General features: G+C 46.3%; 1 protein-coding gene across 4 annotated transcripts; it reads left to right on the top strand.

The window, feature by feature from the left end:
- Positions 1 to 919: 919 nt before the first annotated feature.
- On the top strand, positions 920 to 15,474 carry PIP4K2C (phosphatidylinositol-5-phosphate 4-kinase type 2 gamma). Of its 4 annotated transcripts, XR_004958358.1 has the most exons (11): positions 961 to 1,138; positions 4,699 to 4,796; positions 6,171 to 6,267; positions 7,187 to 7,330; positions 10,821 to 10,967; positions 11,489 to 11,527; positions 12,165 to 12,278; positions 12,658 to 12,925; positions 13,091 to 13,194; positions 13,386 to 14,040; positions 15,361 to 15,474. XR_004958358.1 is itself a non-coding variant. In XM_036252598.1 (10 exons), the coding sequence occupies exons 1-10, from the start codon at positions 965 to 967 to the stop codon at positions 13,464 to 13,466; spliced, it is 1,203 nt and encodes a 400-aa protein (XP_036108491.1). In that variant the 5' UTR covers positions 920 to 964. The 4 variants fall into 4 exon arrangements, 3 of the variants coding, with proteins under 3 accessions (XP_036108491.1, XP_036108490.1, XP_036108492.1); XM_036252598.1 differs by lacking the exon at positions 15,361 to 15,474 and having other exon boundaries at positions 920 to 1,075; positions 13,386 to 13,466; XM_036252597.1 differs by lacking the exon at positions 15,361 to 15,474 and having other exon boundaries at positions 13,386 to 15,153.
- Positions 15,475 to 17,182: the final 1,708 nt, after the last annotated feature.

The following is a 17,182-nucleotide window of genomic DNA, read 5'->3' as shown; positions in this document are numbered from 1 at the left end:
CTGTTGTGGCCCACTTTTTGCCAAAACTGCACCTTTTCATGTTGCCACCATCTCTCTTCACCTCAGCCCGAAGCCTGTGATTCATTCTCAATGTCTTGCTTTCCCTCAAACCCCTCACATCACCAAGAATGTTCCAAATTGACATCAAACTATACCTTTAGATGTCATCCCTTCTTTCCATTATAACCGTTACTGTTTTATATGTTCATCTGTTTTATGTTCATCATCTCATGCCTAGACTTTTGCAGTACTCCAGGAACCCTGCAAAATGATGCAGAGTGGTCCTTCTAAAAACAGACACATTTCACCCTTGATGCGTGGCTTAGTTGGTTGGGCGCCATCCAGTGCACTGAAAGGTTACAGGTTCGATTCCCGAGGTCAGAGCACAAGCCTGGGTTGAGGGTTTCATGCCCGATAGGGGGCGTGCGGAGGCAGCTAACTTAGATGTTTCTCCCCCTCTGTCCAAAAAATTTTTTTAATCTTAAAAAATAAATTTAAAAAACAGGCACATTTAATACATGAAAAACATTTAAGGGTTTATTTCCTTACGAAACCGCTTTTGGGTTAGCCTCAGGCGGGAGGTTACTGCTAGAAAGTGGACAAAACCGGTAGGGGGCGACTTTGCAGCAAAGAAGTTCCCGAAGGAGTGAAACAGGCCAGCCCAGGTCGCATCCCCGCGGCCTCGGTGACCCGGCCGGGTCTCGCGGATCCCGCGCAGCCCTCCCGGAACCCGGCTTCCGCGCGCCTGCTCGGGATCCAGGTGAGCCCACCCACCGCGCCGGCGTTGGTGCGAGTCGGCGCCAGTGGGCGCGGCCTACATCACCCCGCCCACCCCAGCCCGCCGGGGCGTCTGCTGGCCCGCCTCCGGTCACGTGACGGCAGCGCAGGTGAGCACCGCTTCCGGGGTCGGGAGCCCGGATCGCTGCCGGCTCTAGCTTCCACTGGGTCGGGTACGCGGGAGACCATGGCGTCCTCCTCGGCCCCGCCGGCCACCGTACCGGCGAGTACCGCGGGCCCCGGCCAGGGTTTCGGCTTCGCTTCCAAGACCAAGAAGAAGCATTTCGTGCAGCAGAAGGTGAAGGTGTTTCGGGCGGCTGACCCCCTAGTGGGCGTGTTCCTGTGGGGCGTAGCCCACTCGGTGAGACCCGGCCCTCCCCCCTCCCCCCGGTGGCCCTGTCCGAACCCCTCAAGCTCCTGCGCCTCGGGGTATCCCTGTCTCCAGGCTCTCGTCTCTGGTGCCCCTCGAGCTGCCACTTTGCCCATGTGCTGTCCTCTTCCCTGCTCGCCAGTGTCCAGGTGTATCTTCTCACTAGACTTTTTTTTAACCATAGACTTTGTCTCCCTCTCCGCCCTTTACTCCTCCACGCTAGTTCCGCCTTCCCACCTGAAATCCAGCTCCCTGCCTGCCTGCCAGATCCAGCCCCAGCCCCAGCCCCAGCCCCAGCCCCAGCCCCAGCCCCAGCCTGCAGAGACCGGCCGGGACCCGGCTCCAGCTAGAGGGACTTGGGGGGAGTGGCTTTTCTGGGTTGGTGGTGGTGAGGTCTCCGATGAGAATGTGTGTGTGAAAGGGGAGCAGGGAGAGTAGATCGTTCATTTTCCTTTCCACCTTACTTTCCAGCTGCCGTCCTTGACTTTGGAACCTTGGCTTTGAGGGAAGCTCCAGGCTTCCCGGACCTTCTAATCCTGCTGTCCCTTCCTTTCCCTTCCGAGGTACAGCCTTTCAGAGAAGATACACCTTCCTGAGCCTAGTGGTTGCACTCACTCAGCCTTTGGTCTTACCTGCATCCCCATTGTTGGCTGGAGTGATCGATGTTTGGTGTAAGCTCTGGTCATGGGAACACTGTGGTGGTGAACCTTAGAAGCAAGAAACTGCTGAAGGAATCACAGCCATTGCGTCCTTCCCTTAGATCTGGAGCGAGAGGGATGCAGTGACCTTGAATGTGACAGGCAGTATTTTATAAATCAACTTCCTTGAATTGTTATAGTTGTGGCAGGGTGGTGGAGGTGGAAGGGGTTGAGGAAGAATACAGTTTTGTCACATTCTTAATTTGTGGTTTAAAATGTTGTTTGGGGTCTGTTAGCTCCGTTTTTTAATTTGTGGCTCTGTGGACTGCTCCCAGCTCCTTGGGTGGTAATGTCTTTTCAGTGAGTACCCATCTAAAGCACTTGGTATGGGCAAGGCTAATGGAGGCTCTCATATGTACCTTCCAGGTGACTCATTCATCCCTTTGGAAAGCTTAACAAGAAGGGTTTTCCTTTAGTAAAGATTGAGGGAATTACACAAAAGACCTGCCTCAGCTTCCCTAGGTCTACATACTTGAGCTTCAACACACTACCTTCCAGCCAACACACGTTACTTCAAGTGTCTGGAATGAGTCATCTTAGTGATGATTCAGCCTGCTTTACAGCAGGTGGCTTAGAGGGGGCATGAAGAACTATAGCTGAATTTTAGGCTGGGAATCTCAAGTGGCCTCTTTTTTTTTTTTTTTTCCTGGAGGAGTATGTTCTGTCCTCCTTTTCTACTGAGAATAAGAGGATCTGGGTTTCACTGCAGTGTATGGGATTTAGGTTAGACTGCACTTCATAACCTCTGTCGAATGCTCAAGTAAGGATAGGCAAGGCATCCATTTATTCAGTTCATAAACACTGCAGGACCTCTGTGTGCCAAACATTTTGCTAGCTAGGCATCTGAGAGATGCAGACAACTAGAACTGCTCCTTGAGCTGGAAGAGCTCACAATCTAGATGGGGAACTTACATAACTAGCAATTAGTTGTATTACAAGTGCACTATTAAAAGTGGGTGAAAAATAGTGTGGTAACCCGGGGAGAAAGCACATCTCCTCGGGAACTCCCTTTCCACCCTGAATTATGAGACTGCTGATTCTGGAGGCTGAGGGAGAGCATGTGATGTTTGCATCCTTTGGGTTGTGGGTTGTCTTTACTTTAGTGAACAGATGCCTTATGAGCTCAGCCCATATCCTCCACCTGCCTGCATTCCCTCTGAAATCAGCTTTTCTTCTTTTACTTTACACTTAGGCAGGTGGGACCTACTGCAGAGAACTGGGTCAGAGTGGTCTGGAAGGACTGGTCCTCTTTATAAGGAGATGGGCATTTTCATTTTTGTTGACCCTCAGAGTCCCATTAACTCTCTTGTGTATTTTTGTTGTTGTTAATCCTCACCCAAGGATATTTTTCCATAGAGTGGCTTTTTAGATAGAGTGGACGGGAGGGAGGGAGGGAGAGAGAGAAAAACGTAGATATGAGACACATCGATTGGTTGCCTTCCTCATGACCCTGACAGGCCCCAATCAAACCCAGTCGACCCTGACCAACCCCGATGCACCCCGACCAACCCCAATCAACCCCGACCAGGGCCAACTGGAGCCAACTGGGGCAAACCAGGGCTGACCGGAGCTGAGATCGAACCTGCAACCCAGGTACATGTCTTTGACCGGGAATCAAACCCAAAATCCTTCGGTCCATGAACCAACTCTAACCACTGAGCCAAACCAGCCAGGGCCTCTCTTGTATACTTTTTTTTTCTTTATTGATTTTAGAGAGAGAGGAAGGGAGAGGGAGAGAGAGATAGAAACATTGATAAGAAAGAACATCAATTGGCTGCCTTCTGCATACCCCCTACTGGGGATTTGGCCCACAGCCTAGGCATGTGCCCTGACTGGGAATCAAACCAGCGACCTCTTGGTACGTGGGTTAATGCTCAACCACTGAGCCACATCGACTGGGCTTTTTATTTTTTTATTCCTCACCTGAGGATATTTTTCTATTTACCATTAGATAGAGTGGGAGGGAGGGAAAGAGAGAGACAGAGAGAAACATTGATGTGATAGAGCCATATCGACTGGTTTCCTCCCGCATGACCCGACCAGGGCTGAGGGTGCACCGCACCTGAGGTACCTGCCCTTGACCGGAATCAAACCTACAACTCAGTGGTCTGCGGCTGAGGCTCTAACCGCTGAGCCAAACTGGCCAGGGCTCTTGTGTGCTTTTTAAATGCCTTTCATTTTGTTTTTAATGGAGCATGGAACTATTTGTGTTGAGTGTCTTGAGTCTGCTGAGAGTATTTTTTTTTTCTCTAGAATTTCTCACAGCTTTAAAAATAGTCCTGAGTTGTGTACAGGGTTTGCCTGATATAAAATGACTGTTGTGAGCATGAAGTTCCTCAGGGGCAGGAGTGTGAGGGGCTCTGTGTGAGGGTTGCTTTGAGGGTTGCTTACTGCTGTCTTTAGGGCAGCAGAAGAGGTCAGACACAGTCTCTCATCTCTGTCAAGCAAATGCATAAGCAGTGTTTTTTAAAAGAATGAGGTTTGAGCCCTGGCTGGTTTGGCTCAGCGGTCAGAGTGACGGCCTGCGGACCAGGGAGACCCGGGTTTGGTTCCTGCTAAGGGCACATACCCAGGTTGCAGTTTGTCCCCTGCCCTGGTTGGGATCGTGTGAGTGGCAACCAGTTGATGTGTCTTTCTCTCTCTTCCTCTCTCTCTCCCTCCCGCTCTATCTGAAGATAAATGCAAAAATGTCCTCTGGTGAGACTAAAAATAAATAAATAAAATAATGAGGTTTGAGTTGCCTTTTTCTGACTCTTGCCCAGTTGCCCTTTTCTGGTTCTTGTTCAGACATAGTATGTGAGTAGTTCTCCACACCCCTCCTCACTCCCTCCTTGTTCTCATTTGCCCTATCAGATCAATGAGCTCAGCCAGGTGCCTCCCCCTGTGATGCTGCTTCCAGATGACTTTAAGGCCAGCTCCAAGATTAAGGTCAACAATCACCTTTTCCACAGGTATGTGGGAATTCCCACCCTTCTCACTTTGTAGAAAATAGTAAATAATTTTAAGAGTTAAGATTCAGTGGGTTAAAGGTTTTAGATTTAGAAGGCAACTTATAAGTTGTATTGTCTAACCTCCTTTCCATTGCATACATTCAGTATTGTGCAAAGAAACCATTAAAATTATTTCAGTGCCTGGCTGGTGTGGCTCAGCAGTTGAGCATGACCATGCAACAAGAGGTTGCTGGTTCGATTCCTGGTCAGGGCACATGCCCAGGTTGTGGGCCCAGTCCCCAGTGGAGGGCATGCAGGAGGCGGCCAGTCAGTGTTCTCTCTTATCAATGTTTCTGTCTTTCCCTCTCCTTTCCTGTCTCTCTGAAATCAATAAAGAAAAAAATAAAATAATTTCAGTGTTCCCTACATGTATGTACTAGTTTATCCTTATATGTATGTACTAGTTTATCTCTTCTCTTGCCTAGCAATTCCATAGAGTAAAAACATTTTTTATTTATTTTTTTTCCATTTTTTTGTTCAGATAGAGTGGAGGGAGAGAGACGAAGAGAGAGAGAGAGAGAGAGAGAGAAACATTGACGTGAGAGGGACACATCAAGTGGTTGCCACCCACACGACCCAACCAGGGCTGGGGACAAACTGCAACCGAGGTACATGCCCTTAGCAGGAACCGAGCCCGGGTCTCTCAGGACCGCAGGCCAACACTCTAACCGCTGAGCCAAACCGGCCAGAGCAAAACATTTAGATATCATTACCGTTAGTTTCTGATAGGGACTCCCTGAAAAAACACTCTCTCTAAGCCCTCCTAGTGTCAGACGATGCCATTCTAAAACGTGACACCTGCCCGGCTGGTGTGGCTCAGTAGTTGAGTGTTGACCCATGCACCAAAACGTTGCCGGTTTGATTCCCGGTCAGGGCACATGCCCAGGTTGTGGGCCAAATCCCCATTTGGGGGGCATGCTGGAGGTGGCCGATTGATGTTCTCTCTCATTGATGTTTCTATCTCCCTCTCCGTTCCTCTATCTCTAAAAAAATAAAGAAAAAAAATTGTTATAAAACATGACACCTTTTGCCAATTTTAGGATGTTTCTAACTTGCTTAAGATTTGGGAAATGCTGCTGTTTGGGTAGGTGGTAGAACCTGGTTCTACTTAAGGTACTTGCTAGTCATGTGACTTAAGCAGGTCAACCCTGAGCCACACAGGCTCCCCTTCTATAAAATGGGACTAATATACCTTTAAAGGACCTCACAAGGGTTTTATGAGAATCAAATAAGGCAATATATGGGAAGGTGCTTTATAAACTGTCAAGCCCTATATAAATGTAAGGTAATATTGTTACTTTGTGTTTTTTTTTACCTTGAAAATCCCTATTTCAGGGAAAATCTGCCCAGTCATTTCAAGTTCAAGGAGTATTGTCCCCAGGTCTTCAGGAACCTCCGTGATCGATTCGGCATTGATGACCAGGATTACTTGGTGAGAGTTTATTGTGGTGTGAGGGTAGTCCTTTCACCCTAACTACTGGGGAATCCTTGTGACAGCCATGTTTGGTGAAATGGAGAGTCATGGCAAGAATGATTCTTTTTTTTTTTTTTTGGTTATCCTCACCCGAGGACATTTTTCCCTTTTTTTTTGTTCAGATAGAGTGGGAGGGAGAGAGAGGAAGAGAGAGAGAAACATCAACGTGAAAGGGACACATCGAGTGGCTGCCACCCACATGACCAACCATGGCCAGGGACAAACTGCAACTGAGGTACGCGCCCTTAGTGGGAACCGAACCTGGGTCTCTCTGGACCGCAGGCCGACGCTCTAACCGCTGAGCCAAACTGGCCAGGGCACAAGTATGATTCTTTACCTTTTTGTTATTACAGGCATATAAAAAAATCTGGTGAGAGATATAAATCTTGTCCTTGGAGAAAAAATGTAGATACATTAAAAATTTTGACTCTGGCTGGTGTGGCTCAGTTGGTTGGAGTTTATCCCTGTGCACCAAACGGTCACAGATTCAATTCCCAGTCAGGGCACATAACCCAGGTTGTGGGTTTGATCCCTGGTCAAGGTGTGTGCAGTGGGCATTCAATTGATGTTTCACTCTCACATCGATATGTCTCTCTCTCTCTCTCCCTCTCCCTTCCTCTCTCTCCAAAATCAATAAAAAAGATTTTAAAAAATCACGTCCTCAGGTAAGGATTTAAAAAAAAAAGTTGAAATAAAATTTTTTTTTGCACCACTTTCAGTCCATATATATAGACACCAGATTAAGAATCCCTGCTCAACCTGTTATGCCAGGGTTTTATCTGCTTTCAGACACATTCAGTTGATCACTATCCTATGACTTGTATCTCCATATAAAGGAGAGGAAAAGAGCCTCTGACCTATTCTGTGTCCCTAACAGGTATCACTTACCCGAAGTCCCCCAAGTGAAAGTGAAGGCAGTGATGGTCGCTTCCTTATCTCCTATGATCGGACTCTGGTCATCAAAGAAGTATCCAGTGAGGACATTGCTGACATGCATAGCAATCTCTCCAACTACCACCAGGTCAGGCCTCTCTCCAGCTTTATTCATTCCCTCCTCTCTACTCATAGATTTCAGTTGCCAGAGCACACAGGGAGACTTCCTCCCTTTTCCTTCCTACAACCTATTTTACTCCCCAAAAAGTACTCAACATCATGTTTTTTAAAAACTAGAAATTTCAGAGCAAAGAGCCTCCGTATAGCTATTTGTGTTTGTTTAAATAGAAGAAGTTAGACAGTGTTGCTTCTCATTTGATACTTAAAATCTAAAACCACTGTGCATTAATACATAAAAGACACATGTATAACAAAATATAAACCACAGATTTATAACTAAGTGAAATGTTAGCACCAAGTATACTATCAGGAATAAATGCACTTTGGGGAGAAAGTGTACTGTTGTGATAAATTGGAAGTTAGAAGCCATGATCATGTCCAACCCTAAAATGGATTAGAGAGCTATTCTGTCTGATTAGCTTAACCTGGTGTGTGGAGTTTGTGGAATATTTTCGTGATAAAAACGTTGTCTAACCCCGGCCCAGTGGCTCAGTTGGAGCGTCATCTCCGAAGGGTTGCAGATTTAGTCCTGGGTTGGGGCATGTATGGGAGAAAGCCCATTGATGTTTCTCTCTCACATCAATGTTTCTTTCTCTTCTTTCCTTTCTCTCTAGAAACTAATTAAAAACTATTTTTGGGTGAGGATTAAAATATTTTTTATTATAAAAAAATAATAAAAGAAAGAAAAACAACACTGCCTGAATGTCTTTCTACTGAAGAAAACATCTTACTAAAATCAATGAGTAAGGAATAAATGAAAGAGTCTAAAAGGAATCTTGGTTTATCCAACAAATATTGAATGTCTTTAATTACTAGGCCCTGTGTTAGGCTGTGGAGAAAGAGGTGAATGAATTGGTCATGGCCCTTAAGGATCTCTTAATCTAATGGCAGAGTCCAGTGAGCTAGCATCAGCACACAACAAGATGTGTACAGTAGTAGAGGTAGGTATAGAATGCTCTGGGGGTGCAGAGGATCCCAACTTACTAGAGGAAGGAAATACATTTGGGAGGCTCAAAGAGACTTTTTAGAGGGAGTATCATAGGTATTGATTCTTGAAAGACTCATAGGGACTAACCATTGGGCAGTGTGGAAGAGATCATTCTAGGCAAAGGAAAACAGCACTTATAAAGGCACAGAAGCATGAGAAAGCTTGTTGTTAGGGAACTGCAAGAAATTCAATGTGGCTGGGATATGGTATTGTGGAAAAATAAGCAGAACCCAGATTATGAAGGGTTTTATAAACAACACGAAGAATTTGGACTTTATCCTCAAGGTGGTTTGCAGTGGAGGTGATATGTCTGTTATTTAGAAATATCCATGTGACAGCATTTTAGAGAAATGGATTGGAGGGAGGACTATTGGGAGTGGTGATACCAGTTAGGATGTAATTATAATTGTCTAGGTGAGAAATGACAAGGGCCTGGAGGCACAATGGCAATGGAGATGGAAAGGAAGACTTAGTGTAGAATTGTGGGAATTAAGGCAAAAGCGCCTCTAAATTCTCAGTTGGGGATGATAGGTAGCCCTTCACCAACAGTTGGGAAGCAGAAAAAAGAAACAGGTTTTTGGAGGAAGACAGTTCTGATTTTAAACATGTTGAGTTTGGGGTTTCTGCAGTTCACTCAGATACAATGTCCATTAGTGATTGGGAAATGGCGTTCAGGAAAGAGGATTAGAATAGAACTCTAGATTTGAGAGTTATAGGTGAAGAGGTGGTAATAAAAGCCATGAATATACATAAAATTATTGAAGGGAAGTGTGGAGTGAAATGAAAAAATGGTTGAGGACAGAACCTTAAGGAGCAACTACAGAAAAGATCCTTTAAAGAAGACAGAGTCAACGGACACTTTACATTATTTATGTTCTACTTTGTTCCATACAGGATTTGAGGACAGAGAGGAGGGGAATCAGAAGAGTGGTCTAATGGTAGCTGGGATTGAGGAGAGTTTTAAGGAGAGACTGGTCAGTAGTATCAAGTGCCATTCAGTTGATACATGACAGTGGCTAGATACTCATTGGATTTGGCAAGTGAAGGATTTAGTGGAGGGAGGAGTAGAAAGATTTCAGAGGAGAGCCCTGGCCAGTTTGGCTCACTGGTTAGAGCGTCAGCCTGCGGTCCAGAGAGACCCGGTTCGGTTCCCGCTAAGGGCACGTACCTCAGTTGCAGTTTGTCCCCGCCCTGGTTGAGGTCGTGTGGGAGGCAGCCACTCGATGTGTCCCTTTCACGTTGATGTTTTTCTCTCTCTCTCTCTTCCTCTTCTCTCCCTCCCACTCTACCTGAACAAAAATGGAAAAATGTCCTTGGGCGAGAATAAAAAAAAAAAAAGATTTCGGAGGAGAAATGAGGGTATATATCTGATTTAACTAGTTTAAGATGTGATTGAGGCATAGGAAGTAGATTGATTGCTGACTACTTTTCTGAGAGGTGGCTGTGAAGAGAAGTAGGTAGCAATACTGGGGTGGGAGGGTGGGGAGAGATAGTAGCATTGAAAGAGGAAAGGAATGCCATTTCTTTAAAAATTGATTTTAGAGAGAGAGGAAGGGATGGGTGGAGAGAGAGAGAAATATTAGTTGCTTCCCGTACATGCCCCGACAAAGGATTGAACACACAACCCAGGTATGTGCCCTGACCAGGAATTGAACCTGTGACCCTTTGGTGCATGGGACAATGCTCTAACTAACTGAGCCACATTGGCCAGGGTGAAAGAGGAATAATTTTTTAAAAAAATATATTTAGTTTTTATTTATTTTTAATCCTCACCCAAGGATATTTTTACATTTATCTTCAGACAGAATGAGAGGGAAAGAGAGAGAGAGAGAAACATTGATGTGAGAGAGACACACCGATTGGTCACCACCTGCATGACCCCAACTGGGGCGGGGGGAAAAACCGCAACTGAGGTACATGCCCTTGGCTGGAATTGAACCCGGGACTCCTTGGTCCGCAGGCTGACACTCCAACCGCTGAGCCAAACCGGCCAGGGCAAAAGAGGAATAATTTTTAAAGAATCCTAATTATAGGCCATCATGCCAGTATTTTTACTACGGGAATCTAGCCCACCAAGAAACATTGATCTAGATAAAATCAATTCATTGATAAACAGATGTAATTTATAATCCTGTGACCATTTGCATATAAAAAGGGTCCAAAATAAGGATAATAACACCTACACCTACATTCTCCATCTGAAAGAATGATAAATATGAAATGAGAGGAGGTACTTTAAAATTGAGGCATTGTGCAAATGATTAATCAGAGGAGATGAGGATTCAGGAACTGCAGATAACCAGGGGCATCTTTAGAAATTTCTAGCTCCCACCACTTTTCACCTTCTTGTAACCTCTCTACTTGAAGTTTTCTGCTCATTCTGGAATGATGGTGTTTGAATGTCCATCCCTAGGCTCTCTGTATATCTGCTGCTCAGCCTCTGCCCATTCCTTCCTCTCTTCCACCCCAGTACATTGTGAAGTGCCATGGCAGCACACTGCTGCCCCAGTTCCTGGGGATGTACCGAGTTAGCGTGGACAATGAAGACAGCTACATGCTTGTGATGCGCAACATGTTTAGCCACCGTCTTCCTGTGCACAGGAAGTATGACCTCAAGGTACGGAGAGGATAGCTAGGGGGAGGGGCAGGCTCCTGATGGCTGAGAGTGGAGAAGGGCCTGGGAGGGCACTGGATGATTCATTTTATTTATTTATTTTATTTTATTTTTTTTTATCCTCGCCCGAGGACATTTTTCCATTTTTTGTTCAGATAGAGTGGGAGGGAAAGAGAGGGAGAGAGAGAGAAACATCAACATGAAAGGGACACATTGAGTGGTTGCCACCCACATGACCCATCCAGGGCTGGGGACAAACTGCGCCCTTAACGGGAACTGAACCCGAGTCTCTGGACCGCCCTTAGCGGGAACCGAACCCGGGTCTCTGAACCGCCCTTAGCGGGAACCGAACCCAGGTCTCTGGACCGCAGGCCGACGCTCTAACCGCTGAGCCAAACCAGCCAGGGCTGGATGATTCATTTTAAAGGAAACAAGGCTATGGGTTTGAGTACTCATTTTATGAGCTGGATCTTGACTATTCTTTTAGCCACTTCTGCTGACTTGGTCTTTGGGTCTCTCCACAGGGCTCCCTGGTGTCCCGAGAAGCCAGCGATAAGGAAAAGGTGATACTAATTTTAGGGTGAGGGATGGGGGAGGGCAGATGAAAGGGATCTTAGAATAAAGAGGCAGGGATCACCAGCTATTTATTCTTATTAAACGCCTGACAAGAAGAGAGATGTAAACTTGTTCCAATCCAGGGATTATGTGGAAGGGGCAGACGGAACAGCTGCTTTGTTACGGGTTATTTAATGTGGAAAGTTTGGGGATGGGTGAGGATGTTGGACTTGAAGAGAAAAATGCTTAACCTCCACCTCCCACTTTGGGTTCTCCTATTCAAGTAGCTAGTTCTGCTTCATAAGAAAGAAACATCATTGGCCCTGGCCGGTTTGGCTCAACGGTTAGAGCGTTGGCCTGTGGTCCCGAGAAACAAACATCATTGGAGGGCCTTAATAAAAACCATAAGGAGAAAGTGGTGGGATGTGATTTGGGGTACAGCTGCAGTGACTGAGGCTGGAGAAAACATGAGGTGAGAACAGACTCTGGGTCAGCATCCCAGTGTACAGTCAAATGAGAGAAGTCTGCAAGATCTTTCTCCCTTAGAGACCACTGAGTTAGAGAGAGAGCCCTGGATAGAGCAGGGTTCTTTAAGATCTTTGGGGAAGGGATATATTCCCAAGATGTTCCTTTACCTATTCTCAGGTTAAGGAATTACCCACCCTTAAGGATATGGACTTTCTCAACAAGAACCAGAAAGTTTATATTGGTGAAGAGGAGAAGAAAATATTTCTAGAGAAGCTAAAGAGAGACGTGGAGGTGATGATTGGGGTGCTCTGGGAAATGGCTTTGTTTCCTTTTTTGCTCCCCTCAGGGTAGTTGCCTCTCCATTCACAATATGAAAGAACTCTTTCCTTTCCCTTAATTTGGGTTCTCTGCGTTTTAGGGAGTTGGGTATGAGACATGAGAACCCCCTAGAGGTGACCCATGGAAGGGGTGGCTGGAATGAGCTAAAAGGGTGATCTTAAACACCAGGACATTTAGGTACTAAAGGGAAATGGTATACTACCAACCCTCAATTTTTATACTTCCTTTCCCCAGGAGGGCCCCAGAAATTCAGGGGTGGCAGGAAATATAAGGGTGGTACCTGGGAGTGGGGAGGGAGATCTGGGGTATCTGATTTGTCATTGGGTCTCAGTTCCTAGTGCAGCTGAAGATCATGGACTACAGCCTTCTACTGGGCATACACGACATAGTTCGTGGCTCTGAACCAGAGGAGGAGGGGCCTGTGCGGGAGGAGGAGTCAGAGGGGGATGGGGACTGTGGCCTGACTGGACCTCCTTCTCTGGTGGGCTCCTACGGCACCTCCCCTGAGGGTATTGGTGGCTACATCCATTCTCATCGGCCCCTGGGCCCTGGAGAGTTTGAATCCTTCATTGATGTCTACGCCATCCGGAGTGCTGAGGGTAAGAGAGATCCTGGAAATTTTAGTGGGGAGGGTAGTCCTTGTGGGACAGACACCAGGGTGCTGGGCAGAGAGGCTGGTTAGCTTTTCAAAACAGATCTGACTGGTTCCTGGAGAGAGGGAATTGGGACTATACTTGCTCTTCATTGCTGGTTACTCTTTCCAGGGGCCCCCCAGAAGGAGGTGTATTTCATGGGCCTCATTGATATCCTGACACAGTATGATGCCAAGAAGAAAGCAGCTCATGCAGCCAAAACTGTCAAGCATGGGGTGAGGGTTCCCCAACGTCTTCCCTTTCCTGTCTTGACTATTCCTTGGGAAGAGAGAGCCTCTTGTGCCGGAGCAATGGGGTGGCAAAATGATGGTGTTGAGTATGGAAATGGTGGAGAGTGGAATGGAGGGTGGGGAATGGGGAAGAGTGGTGAGATGCCTGACACCATGTTCCATACCTCTTCTTGCAGGCTGGGGCAGAGATCTCTACTGTCCATCCTGAACAGTATGCTAAGCGATTCCTGGATTTTATTACCAACATCTTTGCCTAAGAGACTTGGTGGTGACTGCTTTTTTATGTTCAAGGTGGAGTTCTAAGAAGCTAGAGGGAATTATGGGTATTCTGGTCACTACTTCTTTTCCTCTTTGCTAAATTCAGGCTATAGGCTCCTCCCATCCAAATAACTCCATCTTATTGACTAGGCTCTTCCTGGCCCTCAGAAATGCATAATCTTTTCTCCCCTTTGCCCAATTTTCTTCCCTCTGTCCCTTCCCTCAACATGTCTGCTTGCTTCATTAGAGTATTACTATTGATTCTCTCCCAAGTGCCTTGATTTTTATAAAATGTTCTATTGTTTCTATAATATAGGAGGAGCTGGGGGGAGGGAGTTATTTGCCGTCTTCAGTACCTGACTGGACAGATGGACTTGGCTCAAGAAACTACTATGGATGCACTTTGCTCTGTGGGATGAACTAAGCATGTCTGAATTTTGCTGATAACTTTATAGAACTCACTGTGGCATACTTCCTTCCAGCTAGGGCCCAGGATGGAAGACTTTCAAGATACTACAGATGTGGGTGCAGGCATGCACACAAGATGGATTATGGCTAATCTTACACATAGAGGTGGGGTGGAGAATGGTCAGCAGGCTGGCAACTCAAGGAGGTGGGAATTTAGAGGATCCTTGTGATTATGCAGGGAACTGGAGAAAGTGTCTGCCAAGGATTGACCATTCTCTTCAATCTCTTCCCTCACCCACTTTCACCCTCACTTCTGTACTACTGGGCACAGGAGCCCAGAGATGGATGGCCAGAGTGTTCAAGCTTGAGTGAAGGTGTTTGACTATTGCTGCTCTTCTCCAGGACCTCACACCCCTTCTGGCTCTGGAACCCTTCAGTGGGGGTGTGGCCAGTTCTGGAGGCTGGGATGATAGGCCAGGGGTATAAGGTGCTGTCTTCCTGGCCCTCAGAAATGCATAATCTTTTCTCCCCTTTGTCCAATTTTCATTCCCCCTGTTAAATTTCCTTTCTTCATGTCTAGCCATCCCTGAGGTTTTATTCCCAGGAGAAGGGAATATCTCTACCTGGGTCAACCCTGGTCATTTCAAGAGAATAGAGGTCTCTACTCCCTGGAGGTGTGTGCCTGCATACTTCCTTCCACCACTCCTTCTCAAGCCCTTTTTCCAGTTTGATTTGTCATTCTGTTCTCTTCTGTCCCGTTTTATTGCTGCTGTATCTCCCAGGAGACAGATGGCCTTCTTTGTCATCTTCACTCTCCACCCCCAGAGAGGAGTCAGAGCCATAACTCAATCACCCAGCCCCCTCCAAAGATAGCTGAGTTGATGCTTGATATTCTCAGAATGTAGGGGACCCTAATGAGCCCAGATAGTGCCCTCCCGACCCTCCAATGCCTTTGGGACAAAGGCAGCCATTCTTCCTGTTATCCTGCATACCCCTTGAGATTCTACTTTTTTTTTTGGTATGTGCCCCTTGTGAGAACCGAACCCAGGACTCTGGTCCGCAGGCCAATGCTCCAGCCGCTGAGCCAAACCGGCCAGGGTGAGATTATACATTTTTAAAAAATAAAAGATGGACATCAGAAACTGGCCTGAGGTGATGCAGATTCTTTTTCTGTATCTGGCTGGACTGATCTGACTCACAAGAAGTCACAAGGTCATAAAGAAGAATTCCTGCCCTGGCTCGTGTGGCTCAGTTTGGTTGGAGCATCGTCCTGTACACCAAAAGGTTGTGGATTTGATTCCCAGTCAAGGCACATACCCAGGTTGTGGATTCAATCCCCAGTCGGGGCGCATATGGGAGGCAACTGATGGATGTTTCTCTCTCAAATTGACGTTTCTCTCTCCCTCAAATAAAAAACAAAAGTTAAATATATATATATAATATATATGAAATTTCCTTTTTCCCCTTCATTTTGGGATCCAAAAGAAGTAACAAGAGGAGTACCAGTTATGATACCTTCCTGTCCAGAGCCTGATGGATCTTTTTCATTTCAACCATCTACCTTTCCCTTGTTGAATGCAATAAAACTCCATGACACCAGCAACTGTTGTTCTTTAGAAATAGGTTTTCATACCATGTGGCTGATGTATTATGAGCAGTATGGTCTTCATTTGTTGCTTCTGGTTTTCATCTTTTTTGTTTTATTAACTAATACAAAAGAACTTATGTATTTACTCCCATTGCTGTCACTATGTAGAAATTAAATTATTGAATCCAAATCTCTTCACAGAAATGCCTCTTTTTTCCTCCCCCCCCCTTTTTTTCTGAAGAAGCCTGCGCTTAGAGGTGCAGAGACCAGATGAAGAATTCTGATCTTTTTTTTTTTTTATCCTCACCCGAGGACATTTTTGCATTTTTCTTCAGATAGAGCGGGAAGGAGAGAGAGAAACATTGATGTGAGAGACATCGACTGGCTGCCACCCACACAACCCCAACCGGGGCTGGGGACAAACTGCGACCGAGGTACGTGCCCTTAGCGGGAACCGAACCTAGGACTCTCTGGTCCGTGGGCCGATGCTCCAATTGCTGAGCCAAACCAGCCAGGGCGAATTCTGATCTTTTAGATGTTGGGCCCCTAACTAAGGATGTGGGTTTCTAGATAGATGGCTGTGAACTTAAAAGGTTGTGAGGATTGTGGCCCTGGCTGGGTAGCTCAGTTGTTTAGAGCGTTGTCCTGATACACACCAAGGTTGCAGGTTCAATCCAGGTCAGGGCACATGCAAGAATCAACCAATGAATGCATAAATAAGTGGAACAACTAATCGATGTTTCTCTTCCTCTCTCTAAAAATCAATCAAAAATTTTTTTTAAAAGTTGTGAAGACTGGCCCAGCCGGTGTGGCTCAGTGGTTGAGCGCTGACTCATGCACCAAGAGGTCGCCAGTTCAATTCCTGGCCAGGGCACATGCCCAGGTTGTGGGCCTGATCCCCAGTGGGGGGCATGCAGGAGGCAACCAATCGATGTTCTCTCTCATCGATGTTTCTATCTCTACCTCTCCCTTCCTCTCTCTCTCAAATCAATAAAGAAAAAAAAAAGTTAAGAAGACTGTGCATGGGATGGAAACTTATTCTCCAACTTTGTGAAAGTTAAACTATAGGGAGGCTAGGGAGAACTAAGATGTGACCCAACACTCCCTGGGCTTGGTCACACTCCCATCTCTGTCAAGGTGTCTCAGCCCACTAGCTAAAAGAAGGAATTCAGTTTTCCCCTAGGCTTCCTGGGAAAGATGTCCTTTGCCTGGAGGTCAGAAATAGTACAGCAGGGTCCTGGGAAAGTAAGGACGAAAGTGACCAATCCTCCAGCCCAGAAGGGGAGTGAAGAAGGGATGGGTGGACAGAGGTTGTTGCCAGTCTGGGAGATCCGATATGCTTGGCTGAGGAGGTCTTTGGGTGGTGGAAAAACCTGGCTTGATGTGGCCCCAGGGAAGTGAGTTGGACTGGGAATGGAGATTACTCTGATGTGGGAAGCAAACTGAGCAGAACTTTTTTTCTTTGAGAGTTTTTAACTATTTGAACCATATACTTGACGCCACCCCCACCCCAATGCATTTTTAAAAAACATATTCGCTTCTCATTCTGCACCAGCCTCAGTAACTGTTTGTGGGAAGAAAACAATCAGAGGCACCAATACCCATCTGGGAGCGGGTTGGAATGGGGGATCACAGAAGGTAATCTAGAAAAAGGCAAGAGATGAGGGAGGTGACTGAAATAGTTTAGTCCTGGGATTTGTTTATATTTTAGATCCAATG

This window comes from Molossus molossus, unplaced genomic scaffold (assembly GCF_014108415.1).
Source record: "Molossus molossus isolate mMolMol1 unplaced genomic scaffold, mMolMol1.p scaffold_m16_p_10, whole genome shotgun sequence".
Classification (NCBI taxonomy): domain Eukaryota; kingdom Metazoa; phylum Chordata; class Mammalia; order Chiroptera; family Molossidae; genus Molossus; species Molossus molossus.
The sequence above is the reverse complement of the archived record's forward strand: the minus strand, read 5'-3'. Positions and strand labels throughout refer to the sequence as shown.

Excerpts from the sequence above, each read along its gene's own strand:
- PIP4K2C (XM_036252597.1), top strand. The coding sequence starts at position 965 with ATGGCGTCCTCCTCGGCCCCGCCGGCCACCGTACCGGCGAGTACCGCG. Across the intron at positions 10,968-11,488 it reads ACAGGAAGTATGACCTCAAG|GGCTCCCTGGTGTCCCGAGA; the intron begins GTACGGAGAGGA and ends GTCTCTCCACAG. Across the intron at positions 13,195-13,385 it reads CCAAAACTGTCAAGCATGGG|GCTGGGGCAGAGATCTCTAC; the intron begins GTGAGGGTTCCC and ends CTCTTCTTGCAG.